Source organism: Diabrotica undecimpunctata, chromosome 8 (genome assembly GCF_040954645.1).
Source record: "Diabrotica undecimpunctata isolate CICGRU chromosome 8, icDiaUnde3, whole genome shotgun sequence".
Taxonomy (NCBI): domain Eukaryota; kingdom Metazoa; phylum Arthropoda; class Insecta; order Coleoptera; family Chrysomelidae; genus Diabrotica; species Diabrotica undecimpunctata.
This window is the reverse complement of record NC_092810.1, coordinates 134,662,000-134,674,142: the sequence shown is the minus strand read 5'-3', so window position 1 is coordinate 134,674,142 and position 12,143 is coordinate 134,662,000. Positions and strand designations below refer to the sequence as shown.

The 12,143-nt window shown below is 33.2% G+C and overlaps 1 protein-coding gene across 1 annotated transcript; it reads right to left on the bottom strand.

The window, feature by feature from the left end:
* Positions 1 to 1,938: 1,938 nt before the first annotated feature.
* On the bottom strand, positions 1,939 to 10,586 carry LOC140448600 (beta-1,3-glucan-binding protein-like). The gene is made up of 4 exons (XM_072541692.1): positions 10,370 to 10,586; positions 8,221 to 8,363; positions 5,083 to 5,246; positions 1,939 to 4,188 (listed from the first exon to the last, which is right to left on the bottom strand). Exons 1-4 carry the CDS (start codon positions 10,562 to 10,564, stop codon positions 3,707 to 3,709), a joined length of 984 nt encoding a protein of 327 aa, XP_072397793.1. The 5' UTR covers positions 10,565 to 10,586; the 3' UTR covers positions 1,939 to 3,706.
* Between the last annotated feature and the right edge of the window lie 1,557 nt (positions 10,587 to 12,143).

The following is a 12,143-nucleotide window of genomic DNA, read 5'->3' as shown; positions in this document are numbered from 1 at the left end:
CACGATTAAATCAATTGCCCACAGATCACCAAAGAATATAATCGGCATATGACAGGTGTTGATTTGATGGATCGACTATTAGGTCGGTATCGCATTCATATGAAGACCAGAAAATGGAATATTTGTATTTTTTACCACCTCATATATGTGGCGGTGATCAACGCCTATTGCATTTATCACCGCCACAAAAATACAACCTGTTGTATTTTATAAAATACAACCGCCACAAAAAAAAACGGGTGTGACAATCCAGTGGGACTGCCGGTAGAAGTTATACTTCTATACACGCGTTCGCCGTTAAAAATTTATATAGAAGTCAATCTGGACAATCATTACATATGTAATGCTATAGGTAAGAGAGAGCAGAAAGAGAAAAAGGATTAGTTATATAGGTATATGGTGCATCGTTTGCTGTATATAAACATTTGACCTGTAATAGGAGTATAGTAAATGAAGGATTGTATCAATATTTTAATGAAAATATATATTTTTATTTTTATATATGTATAAAAGGAGTTGAATGCAAAAAAAAATTTACACATACTCTGCAGTAAAATTCATTGTTTATTTTGTTATTAATATAAAAATTACAATACAATAAATACACTGCAACATAATTCAATATAATAATACAATATAAATTAAAATGTAATATTCATAAGTATTTAAAACTGCCAATATACATAACTTACTTTACGAAGATAAAAATAAAAAACCCAACAAGCAACCAAGCAACATTTATGTTTTTTGCGTATATTACATTTATTTAATAAGATTAACGTGAGGTTTTTAAATATTTCAAAAATAAAAAAGGAAATTCATAATTGGGATTCGAACTCACAACCACCAGCGTATGAACCAGACACGTAAAGGATTTGCCAATTAGACATGACACTAACGGATTTCAAAATTGACAGTTCTCGGTAAAATAGTGATTATTTTGAAATACAAAAGCCTAAAATAATTATTATAAAGGTTTAATTTTAAATAATACAAAACATATCACATAAATAATAATATTAATACATATTATATTATATATAATATTATATATATATATATATATATATATATATATATATATATATATATATATATATATATATATATATATATATATATATATATATAATATTAAATATACAAAAGGAACATTTTTATTCTCGAAAGAGGAAGAGAGAGAAAATATATCTTCTGTCTCTCTCTTACTCATTATCTTACATATGTAATGGTTTCACAGATTCACTCTCATGCAAATTTCCAGCGCCGACCGTGCGTATAGAAGTATAACTTCAATAAATTGTTCCCAAGGCAAAGAAATCCATGATTTTGTACAGAAGTGAAGAAAAAATGTAAAGAAAAGAAAAAGCTTACCTGAAATACATACGTCAACCAAAACACAAGAGACATACCATAATTACAAGACAATTAGAAACAAAACACATGCACTTGTAAGAAAAATAAAAAATCATCACTGGAAACGCTTTTCGAAAGAAATGGAGCATGATTTTTATGGCCTGCAAAAGGAAATATGGCGTTTCATAAGAGGTCAAAGAAGGGAGATAAAGGAACTGATAGAACTAAAACACATAGAAAAGGATACGTGGATTGACTACCTAAAAAAACTATATGCAGAGGAGGAACAAACGACTCTAGAACCGGAAACACCAGAAATTACCACAAATAAAGAACTTAATATAAATGTACAGGAAGTTCGGAAAATGCTTGAAACCCTGAAGAACAGAAAAACAGCAGGTAAAGATGGGATACTAAATGAGTTACTGAAATATTGTGGAGTAGCAATAACAGAATAATTAACAACATTTTTATTACATTATTAGAATATTACATTACATTACATTATTACAATAATTAAATTATTACAATAAAATTATAAAACACAGTAAAATACCGAAGGATAAGAAACGAGCGAACTAATTCTACTATTCAAAAAAGGAGATAAAAAAGAGCCAGAAAACTACAGAGTTAAATATTACGCTAAAACTTACAACTAAAATTGCTAGTAAATCAGAGGATAAGTTTAACAGGGTTTTCGTAGTGGAATATCATGTACAGATGCAATATTCGTTATAAAGCAAATTACTAAGAGATCACTAGAGTATAATAGACCAGTATTTCTGTGTCTGATTGACCTAAAGAAAGCGTTTGACAGGGTAAGACTCAAATATGTAATCTATCTTCTGTATTATAGAGAAGTTCCCCTAAATACTATAAAAACTATCGAAAACATCTACAAATGGACAACTTACAGAACCTACAGAAATAGGCAGCGGAATAGACAAGGGGATTAATTGAGCCCCATGCTCTTCAATTTGATCATGGATGAAATAATCAAAACCGTTAACAAACGAAGAGGATACAGAATGGGAAACAAAGAAATCGAAATACTCTGTTACGCAGACGACGCACTATTAATAGCCCAAGATGAAGATAGTCTGCAAATACTGGTCCACAGATTTAATATAAGAGCAAAAGAATTTAATATGACAATCTCATCTCAGAAAACTAAAATAATAGTAGTCAGCAAAGAACCAACCAGATGTAAAATATAAATTGATGGCATCAGTATTGAACAAGTAATGGAAATGAAATACCTGGGAATTACACTGTCTAGCTATGAAGACCTGGACAAAGAAGTGAGAGATCAAGTACAAAAAGCAAATATACTGGCAGGATGAATAACACTATATGGCAAAAGAGACACATTAACACTGAGATAAAATCAAGAATTTATAAAGCCAGGGTAAGACCAATAATGACATATGCCTCAGAAACAAGACCCGACACAGCCACAACGCAAAGGCTACTGAAAACGGAAGAGATGAGAGTACTGAGAAGAACTACAGGAAATACGCTGAGAGATCAAAAGACAAGTGAGGACATTAGAAGAAAATGTAACGTACAGTGTATAAATGAATGGACACAAAAAAGAAAAAAAGAATGGAATAACCACATAAGCAAAATGGCGGAGACCCGTGTCGTCAAAATAGCAATCATAACAATAGTTATCATATACATGTATGATTATCACATGTTCTTCTGCTGTGCTAAGTTTGTTAATTTGTGAACTGTACCTAGTTTCAATTAATTGTTTATACAACTTGATCTCAAAATGTCCATTGTCGTAAGCTTTTTCACACATTTAATATAATTGACTGCTACATGTCTTTTTAAGGTAACACACATGTAATAACTTTTCTATGGATATTTGGTTTTTCATATTGTTGTTTTTGGATGAACTGAAAGATGAAGCCACTGAAAGGTTTGACAATAATGTGTTAGTAATCTCGGATCACTAAACCAAATCACTTCTAAAGTAATAAAGTAAGATATACCTATGGAAATGGAACTCTAGAAAAAACTTTTTTCCATACTGCACATGACGAAATAAAGTTTAATAAGATTATAAATAAATAAAACAGTTGGGGTCACCAGCAAATAACAGATATTGTCGTGAGTTATTAATTGACCGCTTTTTTTTTAAATAACAATTATAGGAGATAATATTATTCTAAATTGGTTTTTCTCTATGAATTTATTTATTATTAAACAATTACAAAGCCCAGACTTTCACGTAGTCAATTTTAAAATGTGAATCATCTGTGTTTAAGTGCCAAGTAGGTTTCCATTGTTGATTAGCTTTCCAGAAACTTGTCATACCCTCACGATAAGGTTGAGTGTTAGTCTATGGTTTTTTACCCGACTTATTATCAGCGTCATCAGGAAAAAAGTCTCCTCCAACGGCCAAATTAATCAATAAATGAAACTCCGCATCAAATGGAGCCATCTTTTTTCCACTCCACGGATTCTGTTGTCCGGACGACTGGAGTTTGCCAAGTTCCCAAAAGCCTCCAGCAGGTGGTGTAACGATTCCAATTTGTTGATCATCGAAAGACAATTTTAAATGCTCAGGAGTCCACTCTAATTGATATTTGTGATACGCTTTGTCAAACCCACCTGCCAGGTTCTTTTCCCAGTGAGTTTTCATAAATTTATTATTTTTTGCATCGGGTCCCCAGTGCAGAGTACTAGCTGCTAGATTTTTTCCAAGATTTTGTCCACTGCCTCTTGCTATAAGCTCTCGATTTCCTCTGCTCTCCATTACATCTATTTCTCCAGATCTTGGCCAACCTCCATATACCCATTTAGTTGGTAACAACCAGATTCCTAAAAAATATAACAAAAAGGTAAAATTAAATTTCAAATTCTTTAAAGATAAAAAATTAAGGCGTTATGACTTGAATAATCAACTACAGAAATTCTGTTCAAATTTTATGTGGGATAATATAATGTACCACAATTTAAATACAATTTGTTTAAATTTTAAAAGCTCCTTTTTCATTGAATTAAATAAAAATATAATAAAATCTAGAACTTGTAATGATGTGAAGAGCCTACGTCCCGTAACCGCTTTGTACACACTTACTCCCACCAAAAGTTCCTCTTCCATCGACGAGCGCCTGGCTAGGGCCATAAAAAGATGGCTAGGGCCTACACACACACACATTCAGATTGGACAAAATGCGACAAGTTGACTCTCGAAAGCTGAGGGCCTCCATTTTCGAGCACGCTCGACCACAAAATTACAGTTCAATACGCTGGTTTTGGGGCTGAGTACAAGCTCGAAAATGACACAGGAACAATAGTCATTAGAGACCCAGCTCTGTCGCATCTAGCTCAAAAAACACACACATTCACTCTGGAAAGAACATCTAAATCCAGACAAGCCTTTCACCTCTGGTTCGAATAGTGACTCTATCTGCTTCTGTTCTACTCAAATACATTCAAACTCAAGCCTGAAGAGGATCAACGGATCCTAAACGGGTGCAAAAAGTTCACCTCCTTTCGCAATAAAGATATCCTTACCTATCCCGCCAAATGAACATTGGGCTGACAGAGAGAGTCGAGTTCTTCTAGAGTGCTGATCTAGTAGGAACTTCACCGGACCTCTGGATATTGACAGTTCCGACAGTTGGCCTCCAAATAGCTGGCCTTCCAAATAAGCTTTATACAATAATATACAAAATCGTACTTAAGAGTTTTTGTTCTTTTTATACATACCTGGCCATAACCAGTCCCCAGAAGGAACTTTAGCTCTAACTTCAACTTTACCGTATTTAAACGAAAAAGAGTTTAAAGTTCGAATACGAGCACTTTTTACGGGATTGACTATGGCATTAGCTGAACCTGTTCTTTTGCAACCTTCATTGTCCTTATTTGTACACCTGAAATATAAAATATTTTAAATTCGTAAGCATATTTATATATAAATATGTATACATACACATACACACAACCAAACTTATATAAAGGTTTTTGATTAAAAATAGACAAATTAATAAAACAATCAGATAACACAGCCCGGCACGGTATAGAATATTTACTCTGTTGTAAATTAAATGAAAATAAATAAACTAACTTTCGCTTTCCAAAAACGAAAATATGCCTTATGTGGAGTTAACCAATGTACAAAGGAGAAAGATTATTGATCTTGTGGAGCAAGCAATGTCTCAGAGGGACATAGCTGCAGTGGTATGCGTAACACAGGTCGTTATGTTAAAAACCTATGCTAGGCATCACGAGTTAGGAACGCTTAAGAATAGACAAAGATAAAGTCTCCAAAAAGTAACACCGGCTTGCCACGATCGTTTTATTGTCCAAGTAGCTAGAAGAGACCCAACACTTTCTCAGCCGCACTCTAAGAGCAGCTTTTGGAAGGTACAGGTGTAAGTGTTTTAAATAAAACGATAAGAAGAAGAGTTCGTGTCCAAAGACTATACAGCAGTAAACAGTTACCGGTTCCCAAGTTAAACCAGCAGCACAAGTTTGATTGCCTAAATTCGTGTCTTCAATACCAAAACTGGAACATTGGAAATTGATATAAAGAAGTAAGTGTTATGTTCTGGGAAAGTAATATGGTCGGTGAAAAAACTCCTTTAATTTTCATTTATCCAACTTTAATAGCTCCCAGGTATGTTGATTTCGTTCTAGAACCTGTAGTTAGACTCTGAAAAAGAGCAGTGGAAAAAATTTAATTTTCATGCATGATAATGCACCTCCACAGACCAGCAGAGTCACTAAAGACTTCCTTGAATCAGAAGATATCACTATTTTATAGTGGCTATAGATGGTGAAAAAAGCCACAGGAATTTATTTATTAAATATAACACTAAAATTAACAACCAAAGTTATAACAAATAAACTGAATGAAATTATAACACTAGCAGAGAAACAACAAGGTTTTAGGTCGGGGAGATCATACACCGACGCTATATTTTTAATGAGCCAAGTGCCAGAGAAATCATTAGAATACAAAAAACCGGCATATCTATGTTTCGTGGACCTTAAGAAGGCATTTGACCGGGTCAAATTAAAGGAGGTTATCCACCTATTGTACGCAAGAGAGATACCTCTAGAAATAATCAAAACGATCGAAAATATCTACCAAAACAACACAATAAAAGTAAAAGTGAAATAAGAACTAACCTACCCTATTGAAGCTGGCAATGGGATAAGACAGGGAGATTCCCTGAGTCCTCTATTGTTCAAACTGATTATGGATGAAATATTAAAAAAAAAGTAAGAACTAAAAAAGGATACCAAATGGGAGAAAAACAACTTAAAATTATCTGCTATGCAGATGACGCAATACTACTCTCTCAAAGTGAAGACGATTTACAACGTATGCTGCACCAACTTAATATAACCGCCAGAAAATTTAACATGTTAATTTCTCCAAAAGGGACAAAATACATGGTTACAACAGCAAATTTACTAAGATGTAAATTGAAGCTGGAAGGTCAGATAATAGAACAAGTGATGGAGTTTAAATATCTAGGCATCACATTATCTAGCTACAGAAAGCTCGAAACAGAAGTGGATGATCAAGTGAATAGAGCAATCAGAGGCGGTAGGTTGCCTGAATGAAACAATATGGAGAAATAAAAAGATCAGGAAAGAAATGAAAGACAGAATTTACAAAACAGTCATCAGACCAATAATGACATACGCGGCAGAAACACGACCTGACACACAGAGGACAAAAAGGACGTTAGAAACAGTAAATATGAAAACATAAACGTTTTTCATATTTGGTCCCAGTGAAGATAGCCACAAATGGGTTTGACAGAATGAAATATTGGTGTTTGGCAGTGTTGAAATTTACATTACAATTGAAACATACGCAATCAAAAGCAATAAGATATTTAAAAAATTATACTTAACAATTACCAAAAAAAGAAAAAGTAACTAGTATTAAAACAGTTTTTAAAAGTAAATAGTAAAATGTCAGTATAAATAATAAAGTTAAAAAGACATCTGTTGCAATCTGGCAAGTGGTGATTTGAGGGTTTTGACTCTGTTGCCAAATCTATCCGCTAACCTATCAAAGGCAATTTCCAAAAAAATTTTCTAATAATTAATTGCAATTAATATCAAACAAAACAAATATTAATTCATTAATGTTTTATATAAGGTATAAAAGTGCAGAATCCATAAAATAATATAATAAAAATGTACATTTTAAAAGGTTTATCTCTTTGTATTTAAAGCATATAACAATATACATTATAAGGACATAGCAACACTGTCAACGCAATATTTCGTTCTGTGAAACTTGATTGACAGCTAATTTGCTGCTAGCTTCACTGGGACCAAATGTGAAAAACGTCCGAAAACACTTAAAAAATTGATGGCAAGACACTATGGGACAGAGCTAGAAGTACAGATATATGACGTAGATGCAAGGTGGAGAACATCAAGAACTGGGTAAGAAATAAAATAGTAGAATGGAACGATCATATAAGCCGAATGACAACAAATAGAGTAGTAAAGACGGCAAGAGACGGTTCCCCAATAGGAAGACGATCAGTAGGAAGACGCGAAAACGATGGAACGACAACTTACTGGAGGCACATTAAAAAACAGACCGAGTCATTTCCATATAAAAAGAAGACGAAGAAGAAGTTGATTAGAGCTCTGAATGTAAGGAATGAAAGTATGATTTCTTGTTACTCTGCTGATGCTTGTGATACTGGTGTTTACAATATATTTTTAATTTACCTTTAGGCGAAGTACTATTTTGTTTACAAATGCAATAGGTTAAATTAACAATTTAAAGTAGTCAAATACATTAAGGTGGCTGAATGGATCAAGTTATCCAAAGCCATTAATTAATAAAAAAATTACAGAAGTACTTACTTCTTTCCTAAATCAATAGTACCAGAATATAAGAATCCATCTCCTCCATGTTCATCGGCTACAAAAGTCGGTTTAATATGTAATTTTCCGTTTTTAGCATAGCTGTTACGTTTATCATCCGTATACCATTCAAATTCATTGTTCTAAAAGCAAAAAAGGATGGTAAAAAATGAAAAATAGGCTATCCAACAAAAGAAAATATTAATATATTTGGCGAAAACGCGCCATCGGGTTCTATTTTGCGCTAAGGCCTTCATCTCATTCCAAGCCTCTTCTTGGCCTCTTATCTCATCCATCGACCATCCTAGATGTACGTCCCTCGACACCCATCAGTAGAAGAGGAACGATTATGTATGTGCATTTAAATTAAAGGTTTTAAAATACACACATGTCCAAAAGTTTGGAATACGTACAAATAATATATCTACGCCTATGGTGGTTTTAAATTGTTATTAATTTTCATTCTAGAGCGTTTTTAAATGAAAATGTTAAAAAATTTGAATCGTTTTGGTATGATTTTGATCAGATTGTGATACACATACGCTGATTAGCGTATTTACACATTTTTTCAGTTTTTGTTTAAATTTGAATTGAGCCGTTTAAAAATGCCTAGAAACGTGATATCTCATTTTGACATACCTAGAGTAATTTCTTTGTTACAACAGGGCTTTAGTCAAAGTTATAACGCGAATATTGTTGATGCTACTCAGAGTGCTGCATCGAAATTAAAAAAATTCCAAGATACAAATGACGTCTCCAACGTTAGGATCGTCCCAGAAGTGGTGGAAGTCGATGTACAACAGCAGCACAAGACCGGCAAATACCATTGATAGCTTGTAGAAATCGTCTGGAATCTACAAGTGGTATATCCAGAGAAATTTTTAGGAGTCAAGGACTAAATATTTCACGGCAAACAATAACACGCAGACTAAATGCAGTAAATTTATATCGTAGAAGACTGCTACGTGTTCCTAAACTAACCTACCAACACAAAATAGTAAGGTTGCAATGGGCTAGAGACATGGTGCATCATGGTCCTAACAGGAATAACGTGATGTTCTCTGATGAGTCAAAAATTGGCTTGGTATCTGATTCGCGAACAACACTGGTTTGGAGGGCACCAGGACGGCAATCGCGACTAGAAACAGCCCAACCGCGTGTCCATTTGAAGGTGGCAGTATTATGGTTTGGGTTGGTATTATGAGTGGTACACGGACGCCACTGCTGGTTCTATAGAGAAGAGTCACTGGTGCTGTGTACATCGAGGAAGTTTTAAATCCTATCGTACGTCTATTGCAAGGGGCAGTAGGTGATGAATTTGTGTTTATGCTTGACAACGCACCTCCTCATCGAACAGCAGCAGTACAACATTTTCTGGAAGAAGAAGAAATATCTACATTACAGTTGCCCTCGAATTCCCCCGACATGAACGTTATTGAACATGCTTGGGACATTCTCAAAACACGCATCAAGAAGCGAAACAATCCCCCTATTACACTTCGAGAACTAAAAGATGCTGAGAATGGGAGAGAATTCCGCAAGCCCAGCTCGACTAGTTAATCGTTAGCATGCCAAATCGCCTACAGGCATGTATACAGGCAAATTGAGAAATTACTAATTATTAGTTTTATTAAAATTATTTTTTTCTATACTAATTTACTTTTAAATGTAAGTTGTACATTGTAAGTTTTTCACTCCAAGAGAATAAATAATTTTTTTGCATATCGTTTATCTGGTTTTGAGATTTATTTAGTATTGTTGAGAATTGACAAAATGATGTTTAATTATTCAGAAGAGTTTATATATAAAAATCAATAAAAAGATGAAATATTCCAATATTCCAAACTTTTGAACATATGTGTATAAGACAGCTATAGTTAATTAAAGGGAATTTGAACAAAACCGGAAATAATAATAGTATTAGACGTACCTATATTTACTCATAAATTGCCTTATTCTTTATAAATAATGGTGTAGGTAGGTTTTTAATATATTAACAAATAGATAATTAAGAACACATGATTGATTTTTAAATAAATATAAATTTAAATCCTCAAATAAAGTAAATTTGCATATTCCAAAATTTAAATAGACATTTTTACTGAATTGTAGAAAGCAGATATGGATATTATATTATAATAATACTCACTCCACCACCATCTAAGGTTTGCTCATGATCCCATTTCGATAAGTCGAAAGAATTAAAATTGTCTTCGAAGATTAGCTTACCAGAACAGATATTTTTGGGTGCATGTGAACCACTTGCAGTTGTTGCACTTTTTTTACATTCGGAATTGACATTGTCGAATAATATCACTGAAAAAACGAGCAGTATTATAATCATGTTTTTTGTGTTTTCCGTATATTATGCTAAAATTCTATATAAGCCAACGCTTTAATACAAACGACTACACCGATAAATTAGTTGATGGGGAGTTCTGTAGGGGTAACCAGGGAATCAATAAGTTACCTAGTACGTTAATCGCCCAAATGAAGCGAAAAATATCCCACCCCCAGGCCAACTTAGTTTTTCTAGTAAATCATTTGGTTTTACCTCGGATATGATATGCTGGTTGTTATAAAGCGCTAGGTTAAAAAAGTTCTCTAAAAATGTATTTTACAAATGACACCCTACTTATGGGTTTCAGATCCTCTGACTACCGAGCGCCGCGAAACCCGAATATCGGTTGTAATTTTTTTCGAGTTCTAATAAGTCTGTGTGTGCTAAAATTGCAGTTGTTTTGTTTAGTCTACAATCCATTGTTGAAATTACGGCGCGAAATAAGTTGATTGTGAATTATAGAAAATTGTATTGTGTTTTGTGTCGTAATAAAATGGAAAAAAGTTACGAAAAGGAGCAAGCGAGACTTTTGAAATTATGGAATGAGTTATTATCAGACGGAAAACAAGAGACTTTAGACTTCATAGATAATACTTCAGATGATTACTTGCCCAGTAATTTATCATCAGATATTGAGTCTGATGAAAGTGGATTGATTTTAGAAGCAAGGAAAAAAAAATTAAAAAGGTAATTATTATGTGAAATATATCACCAAAAAACTTATTAACTTATTTTCCTTTTTGTTGTGTTGTTTACGGCTTAAGGATTAAATATTTATATGTAGTTCAGTTCTAGTTAACCATTTTTAAATCTAAACAAAACGTTTCAATGTTTCTACAACTATAGTTCAACCTTCAGGATTTTTTGAACTAAAACATAATCACTTTTAGGTTCCCTATAAAAGCAAAGATTTCTATTGATGAGCTTCCACCTAACACCTCAATACCTTCAGTTTCCACTACTAACTGCTAAACAGCTATAAACACTGCAAGGTCTAATGTATTACACTCCAATATATCTTCAAGTAGTGATTCTGATGATTTTTTAGAAGAAATAAATCCGAGAAAAAAAAACTAATACAGCAATTTTCCCATGCAAATTGAAAATGAAAATGATGAAGAGCTTTCACAAGATGAACTACACTGGTTTCCTCCAAATGGTTTCCATTTAAAAAATTTCAATTTTGATGTAGATCATGTCGGTATTACAATACAGATAGCTGAGAGTTTTATTACAAAGGCACCATATGATTTTTTCAAGATATATCTCAGTGATGAACTTCTGGATTTGATTGTAGTAGAGACCAAGAGATATGCTTAACAAACCAAAAACAAACCTATGGCAGTTTTCTCGCGATTACACAGATGGAAAGATACTAACAGGGACGCAATTACCACATTCTTTGGAATTTTAATGTATATGGTCTAGTAAGGTTTTCAAAAATGAACGATTACTGATCTAAGAATCCATTATATAGCAATCATGTATCGTGTAAAATGTCAAGAAACCGATTCGAATTAATTCTCAGAATGCTACATTTGAACGATAATAAAACGGTTGATAAAAATACCCGTTTGGGAAA